General features: G+C 36.3%; 1 protein-coding gene across 1 annotated transcript; it reads left to right on the top strand.

The window, feature by feature from the left end:
- The first annotated feature begins 7,684 nt into the window (after positions 1 to 7,684).
- Positions 7,685 to 13,931, top strand: LOC112504382. The gene is made up of 7 exons (XM_025108318.1): positions 7,685 to 7,896; positions 8,664 to 9,276; positions 11,951 to 12,506; positions 12,772 to 12,872; positions 12,999 to 13,088; positions 13,378 to 13,505; positions 13,591 to 13,931. The coding sequence occupies exons 2-7, from the start codon at positions 8,695 to 8,697 to the stop codon at positions 13,733 to 13,735; spliced, it is 1,602 nt and encodes a 533-aa protein (XP_024964086.1). The 5' UTR covers positions 7,685 to 7,896; positions 8,664 to 8,694; the 3' UTR covers positions 13,736 to 13,931.
- Positions 13,932 to 19,481: the final 5,550 nt, after the last annotated feature.

Below are 19,481 nucleotides of genomic sequence, written 5' to 3'. Positions count from 1 at the left end.
CTGTTGCTCCTATTGGCACCTCTAAGGGCAGAAGCAGAGGCAGAGGTAGAAGCAGAGGTAGGGGGCAGACCAGAGGCAGAATAAGCCAGCCAGAAATTAATATGAATCAAGCAGAATCAAACTCTGAAAATATGAATCAAGAACGGATGTCTCACCCAGAATATGTAACATGAAACATATTAGTTGAAGAAATGAGAAAACTAAGGGAAATCTTGACTTCTATTTTGAGGAATCCTGCCAGAATAGAGACAGGCAGAATTGAAGTTATTCCATCGATTCCAATTCTCAATAACAGGGAAGGAGACATAAAGATGTTTCTAACTTGTAAACCACCAACCTCTCGGGAGAAAGAGATCCAATTAAAGCTATGTGTTGGGTCAAAGAGATGGAGTCTGTATTCAATACCATCCGATGTGCAGAAACAGATAAAGTCAGATTTGCAGTCTCTGTGCTGAAATTAAATGCGTTATTTTGGTGGGAAATAGAATCCTTAGCCAGAATAGATATTTTGCAAACTATGACATGGCTAGAGTTTGTCAACAGATTCAAGGAGCAGTTTTGCCCAAAAGTTGTCGTTAGACAAATGGAAGAAGACTTTCTAAAATTGGAACAAGGAAACAGAACTGGAAGGGAATATACAGAGAAATTCATCGAATATTCAAGATTTGCAGAACATTATATTTCCTCGGAATCTAGAAAAGTGGAAAGGTATATTTGGGGATTGAAACCACCAATCCGAGAATTTGTCATAGCTATGAATCCGGCTACATTTTCATTGACCGTTGATGCAGCGAAGGTAACAGAAAGAAACAAGAACAGACAAGAAGAAGGGAAAGCAATAGAAAAGAGGAAATGGGAAGGTCCATCAACCGGATACAAAAGACCAAAAGTGGTAAAGCATGGAAGTAGGCCCATACAAAGATTCAATGAAAGGACTTGTCCCCGATGTCATCAAGTTCATCAGGGAGAATGCAGGATTGAGCTAAGGAAATGTTATAAATGTGGTGAAACAGGTCATTTGTCGAATGTTTGCCCAACAGTTAAAAGGTGTTTTAATTGTAATTCTCCAGATCACCTCAGACCAAATTGTCCACAATTGAAAGCCCCACAGTTAACCATGGGGAGCAATACATCAACAGGTCAAGGAAGACCAAATATGGGCAGAGGAGCAACGGGTGGGGAGCGGGGTCGATCTTTTCAAATGACCAAACATGAAGCAGAAACTACACCCGATGTAGTAACAGGTACATTTTTTGTGAACTCCTTACATGCTAAAGTATTATTTGACTCGGGTGCAAACTTCTCATTTGTATCCCCATCGTTTGCCTTTTGTGCTCGTATGAATTCTATGCCACTTGACGATAAGTTAGTAGTTGATACTGCTACCGGTCAAGTATCTGTGAGCTATATGTTTAAAAACTGCACTATCATGATTGAGGATTGTGAGCTACCCATCCGATTGTTTCCCATGCCTATGAAAGAATTTGGTGTGATAATAGGGATTGATTGGTTGGCAGAAAATAAGGCCAGCATCGTTTGTAATAAGAAGATGATTAGAATTATGTTACCTGACAGAGGGACAGTCGTAATTTATGGTGATCATCAGGATCATCGTACCAGTTTGCTATCTGTGATGAAAGCCAGAAAATATATCCAAAAAAAATGCCAAGGATTTTTAGCTTACATAATTGATGCTAAGAAAGAACAAAATAAGCAAGAATTAATTCCGGTTATCAGTGAATATTCTGAAGTCTTTCCAGAAGACTTGTCAGGGCTACCTYSAGATAGAGTTATTGAATTTAGGATTGATTTAATACCTGGAGCAGCACCTKTAGCAAAAGCACCGTACAGATTAGCTCCATCAGAATTAAAAGAACTGGTTACACAATTAAAGGATTTGTCAGACAAAGGATTTATCAGGCCAAGTACTTCACCATGGGGAGCTCCAGTTCTGTATGTGAAAAAGAAAGATGGCACTATGCGTATGTGTATTAATTATCGAGAGTTAAACAAATTGACCATAAAGAACAAATATTCATTGCTTAGGATCGATGATTTGTTTGATCAACTAGTAGGAGCCAGTTACTTCTCAAAGATTGATTTACGATCAATATACCATCAGTTGAAAGTCAAAGAAGGTGATATAGCAAAAACAGCATTTCAAACCAGATACGGGGACCATGAATTCTTGGTTATGTCATTTGGTTTGACTAACGCACCTGCAGCTTTCATGGATCTGATGAATCGAATATGTAGAGAATACCTCGATAAATTTGTCATTGTATTTATCGATGATATTCTTATATACTCCAAAACMMAAGAWGASCATRCAAAACATCTTCGATTGATCCTTGAGCTTTTGAAAAGAGAAAAGTTGTATGTTAAACTATCAAAGTGTGAATTTTGGTTAAGAGAAGTCTAGTTTTTGGGGCATGTTATATCTGAGGATGGAGTAAAGGTAGATCCAGCAAAGACTGAAGCCGTTGCAAAATGGGAGGCACCGAAAACACCATCTGAAATTCGAAGTTACTTGGGATTGGTAGGCTATTACCACAAGTTTATTCAAGATTTCTCTAAAATAGCCGTGCCTTTGACGAAATTAACTCGAAAGAATGTTAAATTTTAGTGGGAAGAAGAACAGCAGAAAGCCTTTCAGTTATTAAAAGATCATCTTTGCAGTGCTTAGCTACTATCATTACCCGATGGAACTGAAGACTTACACATTGAACAACAAAAACAGACCAGAGAGGCTCTGGTTGGCTTACACGTTGAACCAGAAGCTCTGGTTAGTATAATCAGAGGCTCTGGTCGAGGAACCAGAAGCTCTGGAAGAGAGACCAGAGGGGTTCTGGTCCTAGTTATTGAAATATATTTCAAGTGTGGTTTGGAACCAGAGGCTCGATGGACCAAAACAGAATCTGATTTTTATTCTGCATGTTGTGAAATGATTATTTGATAAATGTTTTGGTGATCTTCACCCTGCATTACATAAAAGGGAACCTCACTAGACATTCATGTCTAACCCTCATTTCGTGTTTTCAAAATATGTGTGCAGGTAAAGATAATAAGGAAAAGAGTATTATGTGAATTACTTTCCTATGTGCTTAGCTGTTTTTGGAAGTATAGATGCTAGGATGCAAGAACATGTACTTTTGAAATTTTTGGGTTGCGTATTTTACATTAAAGACTTTTGTATTATGGACCTATGTGGGAGAAGACATGTATTCTATGTATAATATATGTGTTATATGCAATGTATGGAGTGGGGGTGTTACAGTATGGTTGGAATCGCACCACACATAATAGTGGAGTATGCGTGAGAGGGTTGGATGAAGTCCTCGATATAGAATATCATAGGTAGAAATCGCACCATACATAATAGTGGAGTATGCATGAGAGGGTCTTGTTACTCAGATTACGAGGCCGACTACTATGGATTGTTGGATGAAGTCCTCGATATATAATATCATGGGTATGATCTCGGTCACTATGTTGTCCCACTATTCAGATGCACATGGTTTGATATAGTTAACGGCGTCCGAGTTGACCCAAAACATAATCTCGTGGACGTCAAACATAGATCATGACTTCATTCAGACTACCCGTTCATCCTAGCATCACAAGATGAACAAGTCTATTATGTATCACATCCATTGAATTCATTAAGAGATTGGTGGTATGTGGTGAAGACAAAGCTAAGAGGGGTCTATGACTTAGCATCGAGTACCCCTGAAGTACTGTCGGATGAAAATATAGACGATGAACAGTTTTTCCAAGAAAATGATAGAATAACCCAACATGAGGGAAACGAAGATGTTCAAGAACCAATCCATCTTGTCATAGGGGAAGACGACATCGAAGTTGCCAACGATCGTCGCGACAACTGGCACGTTGATGAGAGTAGTGACGAAGAAGAGGAGTTCAAATACTCGGATAGTGACTCTAAGAACGAAGAACTTGACTTGTCTGATCACTCATCAGATGATTAAATTCTCATGTAAATTTTAGTCTTAGTAAACTTTGTGTAGTTGTTTTAAATTTTTATTATTTCCATTTTGAAATCTTAGTAAACCATTGTTTGACATCTATTATTGTGTGGAATATTTACTGTATACTTAAATTATTGTTGTATGTTTTCTAATATTGCTTTGTAGAAAATCGATAATGCCGCGTACTCGGATTACCGGTCGAGGTTGAGGTAGTACATCTAGCCACGGTACGGGTAGAGGCTCTAGTACTGCTTCGGCACACCAGGAGGCGATAGAGTCAGGTCGTGGTAGTGCTGCTCCGAAGCCGCTTCCGCAATAGCAGACGGTTATTGACATCCGCGGCAAAGATTAAATACATTTACATCTTTTAATTGATAAAAATATTTTTTGTATTGATGCTAATTCAATTCGTTAATTATATAGTTTCAGTGACACCAGAGTAATCCGTCGAATCACCAAGATCAACCGAGAGCTGCTTGACGGCCCTTGGATCAGTTGGGAAAAAATCCCAAAGGACTTGAGACGCCGAATGTGGGAGCGGTTCCAGGTTTGTGTTATATATTCAACTTATTATATTTTTTCTATTGTTTTGAACCTAAGAATCGCCTAAACTTTTACGTACAGGGCTATTACACTTGGGATCCGGCTTTGGACGCCCAGATCCTGGAGACATGGGAGAGAAAGTCGGCTAAGCCATATAATGACAACATGATTGCCGCGAGGAAGAAAGTTGGGGAAAAAGCAAAGAGGAATGGGTATCCTCAATACGATGACATCGACCCCACCGGGATATGAGTGTTGAAGAACTTCCCCCTAGCTAGATATCTTCAGATGTGTGGATCCAGATGGTCGATCGTTGGAACAATGAAAATTGGAAGGCTGTTTTCGGTGTGGCGCATGAGAACCGTGATAGCCAAGTTGTGCTACACACCGGTGGATCGATACCATTTTCGGAGCATGGTGCTCGTCTGGTAGGACCTAAAACCCATTAATTTAGTAGCTTGATTTTTAATATGTTATAATTAACACATGTTCGTATTATTTGACCTTTGTAGACACGAGCAAAAGATGGCGTGCCCCCGACCGTTGTGGAATTGTTCGATTATACGCATAAGAAGAGGTCGGGTGGAAATGGTGCATCTACGGATTCTGGGGGGTACGTGACCTCTAAGTGTAGCCAATTCATGGTAAGTATATCTATCTATTATAATTGGATACATAACTATAGATCTAGGTTGGGCAAACGTTCGAGTCGTTTAATTTAAAATTTAGTTTGGGTTACCATTTGTTGGGCAAACATTATGATTGTTTAAGTTAGAAATTACGTATATATCATTATTTAGTTTGGGTTGCATTTGTTGGGCAAACGTTAGGATTGTTTTAGGTACAATTTTCGTATCTATCACTATTGTTTTGCTTGGAAACGTCTCATTTACAACCGTCATGCTGTCAAAATTGACTTGCAATCTTATTTCAACCATATATAGAATGACTATTCAACGAGTTTCACCCAAAGATACGGCGATGATCCCTCCACTTATCCCTTAGTTGATAAAGAGTTGTGGGAGCATGCGATTGAGATAAGCAAGAAAGGCCGTCTATTTGAGTTTGGGTACAACCAAGATCCCAATTGGGTCTTGACTGGAAACTACACAGAAGGTGGTTCATCGTCTTCAGAGGGTCGGGTATGTGTCTCTTTTGCTTTGATGATGTTTGTCGATTTAGCTTATAATTCATATTAAATATCATAACGTTTTATTTATTTTATAGGAAATTGAAACTTTAAAGACCCAACTTAGAGACTTACAGGAACAAAGTCAACGCCAACGGATTGCGGAGGAGGAGCGATGGCGGGCGGCGGCGGAGCGGAGGAGGAGCGAAGAGATAAACAACTTGAAGATATGGCTGCTTTGGTTAGACAGCTCAGTCAATCTCAACATTTTCTCCCGCCACCGTATTGAATATTATCTGTTTGTTTGAAACAATTTAGTTTTTGTTTGTAACAATTTAGTTTTGGACCAATTTAGTTTTTGTTTGGTTGAGATAATTGTCGTTTACTTTAATGTATGATATTTAGTTGCATTTCGTATTTTTAATATTTTCCGGACTTACAGGTTTTAAATACAGGTTTTAAATATTAATTGTAAAAATAATCTAAAATAAATATTTATATAGTTTTCTAGCTAATTTCCAGCGAATATATCTGCCGATAATATTTTAAATTTAAAAACATATTTTTTTTAAAATTAGTTTTCATTTTCCGGCGGAAATGTTACCGGCGGATGTGTCCGCTGGTAAATTAATTGATTTTTTTAAAAAAATCTTAAATATTTTCTTAATTTAATCACGATTTTTTAAATAAACCTGCAAGAAGTTCCTGGTGACTGGGATCTGCCGGAAATTGATAAAATCCACTGGTGGCTACGTCGGAAAATAAATCACCGGCGCCAATTTTTCCGGCGGCCCTATCCGCCGGATATCTTAATTTTCCGACGGATAGGGCCGCCGGAAATAACCCCTTGTTTGGTAGTGTTAGAAGGTTGGGTTGGATGGATTTCACGGATTAATGAATTATAAAGGTTGGGGTAGAAAAACTTGGTGGAACTCAAGATCCTAATATAGCCGTGGGGAAGAAGAAACTTAGAGGAACTCCGGATCCAGATTACAGCTTCAATGGAGTCGTTGGTAGAACTTGTTGGAGATGGTGACTGACAGTGGGAAGGGGGAGGGGTGTTGGTGTTATTGGGTGCTCTCGTTGCTCTGACTAAAGTTTTGGCTACGTTTTTCTAGAGAAATTGACTGGCGGTTGGAGATAAGGGCATTGTGGTTGATCAGGTGTGAGGGGTCGAAGAGGGCGATAGGCAGTTGGGGGTGAACCACTGAATCTCATCATATATATTAGACCAAATTACATTTTTAGTCCCTGTAATAATGTAATTTACAATCATTAAAAAAAGATAAAGTAAAAAAAAAAAACTAAAATACTTCTCATCTAACAAAATTGTTTAACGATCATTAGAGAGAGAGACCAAATTTGAACATTTTTGCAAACCACGATGGTATATTGTAATTGCGAAACTATAAGGACGAAAAGATAACGCACGATTTACCTTTCTGACTCCTCATGATGATTGTGGGGATGATACATTGTGAACGTTCCGGATAATCGTGTTATACCATTTTTTTTAGAATTTGCAAGACACAAAACTTTTCAATTATTTCACTCGAGAACTCTCAGATAGATGAAACGCTAATATTTACTTCAAGAAAAATCGCAATCTTAAGCTCAAAATATTTCTAGTTAATATGTTGTTTTTATAACATAAAAAAACTCAAATCACTAATGACAATTTACATGAGGTCTTTGACATACTACATATTTAGGCGTGTTTGGAATTGCTTATTTAAAACAACTTATGTTTTTCTATAAAAACACTTATCAACTTATTATAAGTTAGAAAAGTTTAACATTTTCAAAAACTTCCTATTACCGGTTTGACACCGGTATAAGTTGTTTATCTAAACACTCAAAAATGTTTATTACCGGTACCATAATTTAACAACAATTTTTGTAATTATATTAAATATATCAATTGTCTTCGATCTACTCAACCATTAATTTTGAAATTTGTAGATTCCAAAAAGAATTTTTTGTATTTTGATAGATATCGAAGTGGGTCCATTTTATTTGGGGCGAAATCAACGACTGTCGGTAATGGATACCGTAGACCTGGTGGTTTTAATGGCGGTATGCTTGGAAGAGACGACGGGTAACGTTAATGCTACTACTACTTATCTATTCCCCTTTTTTGCCAAAATCCCAACAGTTCTATCTGATTCCCTCTTAAACCCTAACCCTATGGAGTTCCTTTTTTTTCACCTAACGTCGCTCTGATTTGCTTTCAAGGTGATCAATTCTCCAGATCTTTGCATCTTGGTTTTTTTTTTGCTAAGCTTGTTGATTTTAGCAGAATTAGGTTTTTTAGATTTCATCAATTTCTTAAATCTTTCGAGTGATTATGCAATTGTTTGTGTATTTTCATGATTTGGCTGAGTTAATGATACTATGCGTGGATGACGATTGACGAGTGAAATAGACCAGTCGTCATCCTATTATCCCTTAATAGTCATATGGATTTTTCTTGTTGAATGTCTTACTTTAGTCACTTGGATGCTATTCTGTCATAAGTGTTTGCTTGTGATCAGTTTTCCATTGGTTGTGACTTGTGAATGTTCCAATCTTTCCAATGTTATTGGAAGATAGACATCGAAAATTGAGTAAACTATGTAGCTTTGCACTATTTACTTTGATATTCTTCTTGTGTGCACTGGTGTATTTTTTGTGGCTTAGGATGGTTTACCAATGCATACATACACAAAATTTGCAAAGGCTGAGATATCAAAAGAATACTACTCAAGTAGTAGGCAGATTATGCTCTTGGTAGATAGATCTGCCTAAACGATTGATGTTCCATGCTCTGCAATTTCATTTCCATGCCAAGTGTGTGATGCCAAATCAAGTAAACTGAATTGGAGATGACTGTGTGGAATGCTGCCTTTTATCCCCTCACATTTATTGGTTATTTTATTTATTATGTGGGTACAAACTTTGCCATGTTATTGATCTCTTTCTGGCATTTTGCTGATGAATTAATATTGCTTGTTCAACTTTAGGCTGTGCCTGCAGTTAAGCCCTGCTTTTACCATGGAAAGTCTTGGAAAATTTAGCTTCAGGGATATGAACCAAACCATGAGGAAGAAGAGGAGTGATCGACGTCCAAGAAATGATATTCAGCCAGAGAATGGCAATTCACCATTGTCATCTTCTCCGCCTTCAAACAACGGAAGCAAAGGACTAAGTGATGATAATGTGGGTCATGATACTAATTATCAGAGGAAAATACTTGATATGGACCAGTGCAGTTCACGGGCTTCCTACACTAACCTGGCTGATGCTGAGATGGCCCCAGATGTTGGTTCTGAATTTGAAGCTCAGGAAAGTAGTGATGATAAGGACGCTAGTCTGGACACTAGTGAAGTCTTTGCATCTAATTATAAAGACACAAAGTATGATACCCCCACAAGTGATGGTCATAATTCTGGGTCATTGGAAGCAGATGCAGATGCAGATGCAAAGGGAGTTGATAATGTAGTGAAGAAAGTAAAGCTTAAAGTTGGGGGTGTAATACGTACTATACATGCAAAGCCTTCAGCTGATGTTGTTGCATCCTTGAAGCCTCCACAACACTCCACTAGCAACCGTTTAAAGCAGAAACTGATTTCTCAGGTAAGTTATGCTGCTGCTTTTGTATTATATCATGTGTGCAAATTTTAAAATTATCACATATTCTTCTTCATGGTTTAACTTCAGTGGTTCACACACACATATATATGCACGTATATGCACATGTAAAACACATACATACATGATACATGCATACATACACATACGTATTGGCCTACTTTATTGAAACATGAAGTTCTATATGCTCTTTTGACATAATCATGAGGTTTATTTGCTGTGAACATAACTGACGTCAGAATGTTGCATTTAATATGTACTTACTGTAGTTGGAGCATTTTTCATTTTAAAGGTCAATGCCCATTCAAGAAGTTGAATCATCACATACTCTTACCAAGCTTGTTTATATCATAACTCTCTACAACAACACAACTACTGATTCTGAATTCCGTATCCTTGCTAACAGACGTAGATGAACTAACCAGAGTGATTCAGATCTTACCCTTATAATTTGACTAGTCATTGCTTTTAGATGTAGGCTAGAAAAGTCACTACCAGCAGTTGTCATGTTGAAGTCGTGATATCTTTCAAAATTTTACTTTGTGGCTTCTTTTGTGGACTAACACGTCTTGAATGCAACCCCCGGCCCTCCTCTAAGGGTGTGTTCTTGAGTTTAAATGATGGAAATAAAGAAATTATTTGGAAAGAAATGGAGCTAACCTAAACAAAAAATTCGTGCTCACGAGTTTTTTAGGAGAGAAAGAAAGAAACGAGAGAGTTTTGACTAATTTATCTCCACAACTTTCATCCCAAACGCCGGAAGATTTGAAAGGAACATGGAAGCATTTATAAACTTTTTAATGAAAAAACTACTCTTTACCTAGAATTAACCTAATTACCTAAATGTGGGTATAATTCCTAAACTATTAGCTCTTTTTTCCTTTTCTTTCCAACTTGAGAACAAAAAAGGCAATTATGAAACAACACTTCCTTTTCCTTCCTTTCCAACTTGAGATCAGGCAAAAAAATTATGTCACTTCCTTTTCGTTTTTCTTCTTCCCTAACTTACACCCGCTATTCGTTTCTCCTCTTCTAACTTACACCTTTTCTCTTCTTTCCTTTCCAAACTCGAGAATATAGTGTAAGTGGGCAAGATGCCAACATAGAGAAGTCAAGAAGCAGTAGGTGTTGGAGTTCTAGATAATGTTGATAGCATATTTTTAGTACTTGGCATCATAAAGGCATTAGCAATCCTACTAATATGATAATTAAATGTCAGTTGTTATGAAATCTGGTTTTTATTCTCTAGCATTCAAAATCTTCACTGTCGTCTTTATTTAGATTCCCTGAGGGCTCTCCCTTATATTTTCTTGTAGTTTATTTTCTTCAAGGGTCAGATTAAATGGGAATATTTAGCCCACAATTTTTTTTTTGCAATACACTATTTTACGCTAACCAATTACATTGGATTATTTTGTGAAAATATTTGTTGTTTTATGGATTCTTGCTGTGGAGCATTTTAGTTTGTTTAGTTCAATGGTTGTTTTGGAATGAAGTGCTGCCTGAAATTTGGACTATTTGTTGAGAAGGTTATATATTACCGTTTGAGAAAATAAAGTTTCCAAAAGAGCCTTCATTCATCCCACACAACCCATTCGACCATCACTATCGTTCCCACACAAATACACAGCTTGATTAACACATGATATTAAAATATCATTTAATTGTAAATTACAATAATGCGAACCAATGTAAACGATTAACATATTTTATAAAGGCCACACATAACAAGTACTAGGTAAACAGGAACCGGTAACGAAGTCAGGTGTGACTCCCAATTAATAATGACATGACAAGCCAAGACAAATAAACTAAATATTGTTGTTAGCCACCATCCTCACTAATGCTTCACAATCAATTTCGTTGAGCCTAAGGAAAAATCTACATTGTGCTATTGTTGGTGAGAAGTTGCAACACCCTTAAGCTCCCCAAGCACTGATCAAGACATGAAGGTATTGAGACGTGTTGGACCGTTGTAAAACATCCTATGGCTTGCTACTGAATGACACAAGCGGATGGCAACGTTTAAATTCAACATCGAGTCTTCAAAATGTTCCTTTTTGCTAGGAGGGTGGTGGTGGGTCTTTGGGGTTGTGTGTGCATTGGCGATAAATGCACCTTAGCTTTTATGCATGCACATAAGCAATTAGATTGTGTCATGCTCCATGTTCTTCAAATACAATTACAAACCACATGACATCTTAAAGCAATGTACGATTAAATGCTCCTCGAGCATTTACATATTCCAACTTGTGTCATTATCAGCTTGGAGGAGAAAAATTCATAAGCAAATTAGCAAAGCAAAGAACTTACAAAATAAATTTATTTAATTTATTCTGTATAAAATTGCCCAATCTGGAAGGTTCAGAGAGTAACTAATCCCATTTAATTTGGTGTTTTAAATGAACTTGGCCATGGGGTCGTATCTACTTAGGCAAATCTAGACCTATCAAACCAAGCATGGTACCATTTTATTAGGAAATACCAAAAGATCCACTCCTTTCTTCACCGCTTAAATAAATGCACCTCAAATTTGTGTGGTGAGTTCCACATTTGCGTTTCTGTTGCACTACCTGGATCAATTATCTTCTGTGAAATGAGTGTCATAAAACTCCTATTTTCTTGGACTTGGCTGAAAATTTTCTTGTGTATTGAGCAGGGGAATCTACACGAGGAGAAGGGAAGTGGCTTGCGAGGGATCCCATGGAAGGATTTCTCTGGAAGTGGTTTTTCTGTTGGGAAAGTTGATTCTTCAAGGCGCACCATAACGGAAGAAATCAGAGGTATAAAGAATTCAGAAAAGCATGATTCAGTTCATAAGAGTAAGCGCGTGCCTAGGAGACGCTTATTAGATGATGGTGATAATGATGATGATGAAGATGATGCCGAGTTGCGTTACCTTGCAAAGATGAGATTGAAATCTGCCAAGGTTGATGACGAAGATGAAGGTGGAAGCAAGAAGCAACGGAAGATTTCAAGTGTTCTTAAAATGGAGAGTTTTGGGTCATCACGAGAGGGGAAAAAGTCCAAAACAGGGAGAGAATCCGAAGATACTGATTACACAGGAGAAGAACGAGCATCTGGTGAAGACTCTAGTAGAGAAATGACAGTCACCACACGTCGGCAAGCCCTTCATTCTGGCAGAGACATCTCCACCGATTCCACAGCAAGTGTAGTTGAGTTTCCCCATGGCTTACCTCCTGCTCCACCTAGAAGTAAGCAAGTAGTCTTTGCTTTGGGGGTCATGTAGCTAAATAACAGTGAGTAATGACCTGCAGAAAACAGTTTTGCCTCGATAAAATCTTGAAAAACCACTAGAAGGTTAGTTTGTAAAAGTGATTTCCACAGGAGGTCATTTAACAAAATAGCCTCTTTGTTGGACTTTCCTACCACCTTCCACTAAAAGGAACATCTGTCAAGGAGCTTTGCTTTATGGGATGTTTAGTTATTGATGCTTATAATTTTTTGCTATGGTGATAGAGCAAAAAGATAAACTCTCTGAGGTAGAGCATCAACTTAAAAAGGCAGAGGCCACTCAACGACGAAAATTGCAGGCTGCCAAGGCAGCTCGGGAGTCTGAGGTCTGTATATTGTTTATTATGTTTTCAAGATTTCGGTTTGTTTGCTTTCCACATGCATCTACCAGTGGATAATGAGAATTTTCATCATATGTGTATATATATATATTCTCTTTGATTCTTTTATAGGCTGAGGCTATTAGGAAAATATTGGGCCAGGATTCCAGCAGAAAGAAGCGAGAAAATAAAATGAAGCAGAGGCAAAAGGAGTTGGCCCAGGTTGCCTACTGTTAGCAATATTGTATGCTCCCACTGTCCCAAAATAAGTTTCCACTTTCAAAAGTAGACGTCTACTTTCCAATTCAATCCTTAATTATGAGATAAGAAATTCTTTACCGCCTTATCATTAGGGGTAAAATTTTCATTTAATCAATTAAAAAGATATATAATGTTTACACATTCTTAAAACTGTGTCTTTCTCATCGTGGACATTTATCTTGGGACGGAGGAGTATTCATATATCCAATAATTCACTTATTTCCTTTCTGATGGCGTTTCACCGTTGTAGGAGAGGATTTCAAATGCTGCCACACTTGCATCAAACACTGTTAGATGGGTGATTGGTCCCACTCAAACAGTTGTGACATTTTCTGATGATATCGGGTTGCCAAACATTTTTGAATCCAAGCCTTGCAGGTTCTAATTGCAATTCTATACAAGAATTGAAATATACTTGTGAATAGTTTTTGGGGGGGTAATAATATGATGTGGAATTATGCAGTTACCCTCCTCCACGCGAGAAATGTGCAGGTCCATCTTGTTCAGAACCATTCAAGTACAGAGATTCGAGGTCGAAACTTCCATTGTGCAGCCTGCAATGCTACAATGCAGTACAAGAGAAATTGCAGGCTAGAGATGTTTGTTGATTCCTGTTCCTATTGTTAATAATAAGAGCCAGAGGTGATGATAGTTTTGATGTGAAATCCTTTGCTGCATTTTCTGTATCATCAGCTAGTTTATTACCATTGCAAATGAGACTAGTGTTGTTCATATTACTTGGGACTTGTAAGAAATAATGGCTTTTAGTACTCCAAATTGATTGCCTACTTTAGTTTATGATCTTATATCCACTTTTTTTTTTTCCATATACAAGAGCATCTTCAACAATTTCTTTAAACTCGAGAAATTGAAGATTTTGGGTCTTAGTTTTTGTTTTAACAGATTTTTTACAACTTTTTTTGAGACGGACAAAGCAAAAGTCGGAATCTCCTAAAGAAGCTTCAATAGTATCTGTATTTTAGAGATTTCAAACATTAATAATATATGAATATTACTAAAATGTTCATTAATTTATAGAAAATTACTTTAACCCTTTTCGATTTGGACATATGCGTGTGATGGGAACCAAGATGATCGTGGAGTTGTCGCAATGATGAATTACAAGTAAATATTTGTGAAATTCCGGATCAAATCGAGTTTTAGATTGAACAAAACTTAATATGGTGCTTTATAACCCGCTTAAATTTGTTGCTTTTGTTGGATCAATATTTTATCGTTAAACTTAATATCTGAGTTGTTTACACATTATAATCAAACTTAGTAGCATTAGAAAGTAATTTGATTTAGGATCAAAAGATTTAATTAACTTTTGAGATGTTGGAAGCTCTTATAAGAATCCATTTTTTGTATCCATGTTATTTTCACCTCATCAAATTAAGAACATACATAATCTTCACAATGACGGTTCTTATAAGAACCCATTTTGTGTGTTCCATGTATTTTTTCAGCATTGATAATAGTTATAAAGTCAATAAAATATATAAAAGAACTAATAAAAGAGTCATTTCACACCAATTTGAAGGTAAGGATCAAGATTTTTGTACATAAATTCAAAAGATGTGAGGTTTTGTAAAGACTTTTTTCAATGACGGTTTTTTTAAGAACCCATTTTTTGCTTATAAGAACCTTCCATTGGAGATGCTCTTATGCCAACTCTTTGCAATAATTTGGGGGCGGGGGGCGAGTTTGGTAAGAAAACACATATCTATCTGAGTATTACGAAATTTACTTAGAATAAAATCTCAATTCTCAGTCTTGATTTAGACACAAATCGTGACCTATAAACCTAGAGAAATTATAACAATAGTTCATTAACACCGAGAATGATTGCTGAAAATTATGGACAAATATTAGGCAATTATGAAAATAAATAGATCCGTTACAAACTGGTGAAAACATCCACTAATCAACATCAATGGGAAAAATCTATCGACATTAGCTCTCATTGATGGCATCTATTGATACTAATGACATATTCATAGAAAACACTAATGAATAACTACTTATCAACCACGTTAATGACTAGCACCAAGTCCTCTCCTCTTGGACCCCACCAAGAGTGCTACCCCTAGAAGGGGGCAAGACCCCTGGAGAAGGTGGGTGCATCGAAAGGAATGAAGATGAGGGGTGGGGTAGGTTACGTTTTTTTAAATCTTTAACAAGTTTAAAATCTTACGTTATTTTTTTAATTAAAAAAGGTATAATAAAACCAGAATATCCCTCACTTAACGGCGATAGTTACCAGTCTTAACGGCCATGGCCAAAACCAGAACAAAACTGAAACCTTGAAGACGTCCCTTGTAATTTTGAGTAGTTATGAATGAAAATCATAGTTTTCCTTAACCTTATGGACGATTTTTGTAATTTAGTCTATCAATTATCATACTTTATCTTAATACGTTAATAAAAGCAACACACATATAGGACTAGTATATACGTATGGATATGAATCTAGACCAATTAATAGTAAATACAACCAAAACTATATTTTGAGGGTTGTGTAATATAGTAATAACATATATTTTATGTATATAGACTCTGATATTTTTGAACGGTTATAAATTGTGTTTTAAAATCTCGACTTCTTGAGAAATTAATTACAACCAGTTATATACATTGAGATATTGATTAGTCTAGACTCGTATTAAAACATCAAAATAGAAACATTTATAAGAACCAATATGTGATAAGCAGCAACTTAATTGACACGTTACACCATGTTCAGTTTATTTTTCGTTACTTTTAGTTTGTGGCTAGTTTTGTGATACATGGAGGGAAAAGAATCTCCCAACTAGTTTTTGTTACCTTAAATTTATTAGCGTAATTTTCATTTACGTTCTAATTTTTTAGCCATCGTCTTTTATTTTTTTTTACTTTCTCATACTTTTACATTATCTTTATTTAGTTTCTTTACTTTCTTGATGCTTTGTAATTTAATTTTAACTTCTTGTAACTTTTATTTCCTCGTTATTTAGATATTGTAGATGTTTATTTAATTTTTCTTATATTAAAAAATGCAAGGAACCAGAGCGATGATAGATCAACAACTTTAACTTGGGTGTAGGGTGAAGTTAAGATACAAAAAACCTATTTTGATGGTAGAAGTTTGTTTAACAAATCTTTCCAACTATTCATTAAGGTTATATTGATAAAAATCACATCTATTGACAAGTTGGTCATTGTTAAAATGTTAAAGTATGATGGACTTAGAGATAAGTCATCTTGAATACATCAACTTGAATGACATGGATTCATACTCGAGAAAGCTAATTAGAACAAGGAGATTTGTTTTCATTCCATACAGTTTTTATACAAGGGTGAATTGTGCCACTGCTTGGACTTTACTTTATTTTAGAAATATTGGAGTTAGTCATTGGATGTATGCCTTTGTCAACCTCGAAATAGTGCCTTACACAAGCTGATGGTTAGATAAAATGAATTATTTGTCATAAAATTTTATCTATTTATTTGCTTTGAAATTTTAACGGATATGTACACCCTTGCTTCATTTTTAATTAATTGTTTATTCCAGTAGTTATTATTAATCGAACCAACAACATTTCTTCGAAAACATTCTTGAAGATATAACCAAACCTCATATTCTATCAATTCAGATCTTCAAAAGGAAAAAAATGATAAACATAATCCCTAATTTATCGCTCCATCCATATCTTCCAAGAAATTCATTGGTAGGGGTGTATAGAAATCAACCGATGCAATTGGGACCGACTGATCCAATTAGAACCAACCGACCATAATTGGATATTCAATTGTAATTGGATCAGATCAAATCGAAAATTTCAACATCCAATTTCGATCATCGGTTCTTGGATGACAGTCCCGAACCAAACCAAACCGATCAACATCCAATTACCCAACCAATTAATCATTCAATGACCATTCAGTTGTCCATCCAACCATTATCCAACTATCATCCAATTACTTTATTTTCAAATTGCTTAAATCGGAATGTGTTTTATGTGAGGCTTTGAATTTTTAACTTCCCTTGTGTTGGTTTTAACACATATTAAAAGTGATTAATCAATATGTATCATTGTTGGAGAATTGGATTGAATTAACACACTGGATGGGTCCGATCCCAGCAGAGCATCCATTGGATATCCGATGGATATCCAATAAAAGAATCCAATGGATGGAACCAAATCGATCCAATTATCTATTGATTGGATTGGGTTGGATCGATTTTTCAATGTTAATCGGATTGAATCGGTTGGCAAAATCCAACATCCAATGGATAATTGGATCGGTTCGGATTAGTCATGGCAACGGCGCGGGGATGGGGCGGGGTTTGCAATCCCGGCCCCGGTCCCGGCCCCGGTTTATAGCCACAGGCCCCGGTCCCTGACGGGTACAGGGATTAACTTTTCGGCCCCGGTCAAAATTCGGTCAACCCCCGGTCAACAGACCAGTACCAAGACTCGGTAAATTTAAAATTAATAAATTTTTTTCCAAGCAACATCATCATCGTTACAGTGTATCTAGTCTTGCCTAATAAAAATAATAATATTTCAAAATTAACAATAATCCAATGAGATGTAAAATTCAAAACAAGTTTTTTCCAAGCAACACATAATTCTAGTAATTTAGTCCCTTAACAATCAACATCTTCATCGTATGCAATCGTTTGATCAAATCCTTTTGGTTCTCCGTGTTTTTTATCTGAAACAAAATAATACAAGTAAAAAAAAATTTATATACCAATTTACATAATTATTATAACAACAATTTATATAATTACTACCTTCAATTTTGTTTCTTAACCAACTTTGGCTGCACATCAAAGCTCTAATTGTTTGCGATTTTAGTCGACTTCGTTGTTTTGTTACCTTGTTTCCACTCATGCTAAAAGCCGATTCTGGAGCTACTGTTGAAATAGGAATGGCCAACACATCCCTCGCAATCCGCTGCATGATAGGAAACTTAGCACTGTTGCACTTCCACCACATTAATATATCAAACCCTTCATCCAGCGGTAACAATTTCTCTGACAAATAATCATCCAACTCAGTCGTTTCAAACATGTCATCCTCAGAGATCATATTCTCAAAATCCAATTGCCAAGAGGCCTTGTTTGAAGAAGATTCCCCCAACTTGAGTCAGTAGTGCCACTTTGTCCTTTCCTTTTATTCTAATCATGTTTCTTTTTGTACTCCTCAAATAAATCATTATTTAGAGTTCGTATCCTCATAACCTCATCTTTTGAGTCCACACCATAAATCTTCGAGAAGAAATAACTTATCAACTTTAACTTATATCTAGGATGTAGAACAATAGCCACACTCATCACATCATGTATGACTCCCCAATATTTATCAAACTTAAGCAACACACTTGATGCCATGTTCCTAATGACGTCATTCTGATCGTCTTGCCAACTCGTAATAGATAATTTTATGTCACAGATCAAGGGGAAGAACATGTTGGAAGTGGGATACTTGGTCCCGAATAATGTCTCAGTCACACGATAAAATAAACCTAACTTATCACATACATTAGTCGCCATTCCTCTTCACTATGTAAAGAAGCATAATGTTTCTTTTTCTTGCTCAAACGAGTAAAGACATCTTTATATTCTAAAGCAACATTCAACATTGTATAAACATGATTTCACCTAGTCTTACAATCAAGTACTAATTCTCTTTCACAATCTACACATAGTTGTCGTGCAACGAGTCTAAAGTCTTAGACTCTTTTAAGAGAACATGTCCAAAATGAGACACTATCCCTAACATTTTTTATTGCTTTCTTAATCATAGAAAACCCCTCTTGCACAATGAGATTAATGATATGTGCACAACATCTCATGTGAAACAACTTACCCTTTAAAATTAAAGAGGAAGAAGAAAGAGTACCTAAGAGCCTGTCAACCAAAGCATCATTTGTTGAACAATTATCAAGTGTCAATGTTCCAATTCATAAAGCACTCGATCATAACTTGGGACAATTCATCAGCAGTGTGTGGAGATGGCACATGTAAAAAGTTGCATCAAAGATTCAAAGAATATATTAAAATGAGAATATTAACAATGAATTATAAAAATAGCACAAAATACTAAAAAGAGAAATAACCTGATAATCCGATTTTGTAACTTCCAATTGGCATCTATGTAGTGTCTTGTTAGTGTCATGTAACCTTTGTTTTGGTTACCCGCTGTCCACATATCCGAAGTAAGAGCAATCCTACTTTTGTTTTCTTCCAAACATCGCAATACACCACCTTTTTTTGTTTCGTATATCTTCATGATGTCAAACTTGATTGTAACTCTACAAGGCACCTTAAATAAAGGTTGAAGACCATTTGAATACTTCCGA

Source organism: Cynara cardunculus, unplaced genomic scaffold, assembly GCF_001531365.2.
Source record: "Cynara cardunculus var. scolymus isolate 2C unplaced genomic scaffold, CcrdV1 Un_Scaffold_5407, whole genome shotgun sequence".
NCBI lineage: Eukaryota > Viridiplantae > Streptophyta > Magnoliopsida > Asterales > Asteraceae > Cynara > Cynara cardunculus.
This window is presented reverse-complemented; position numbering and strand designations above follow the sequence as displayed.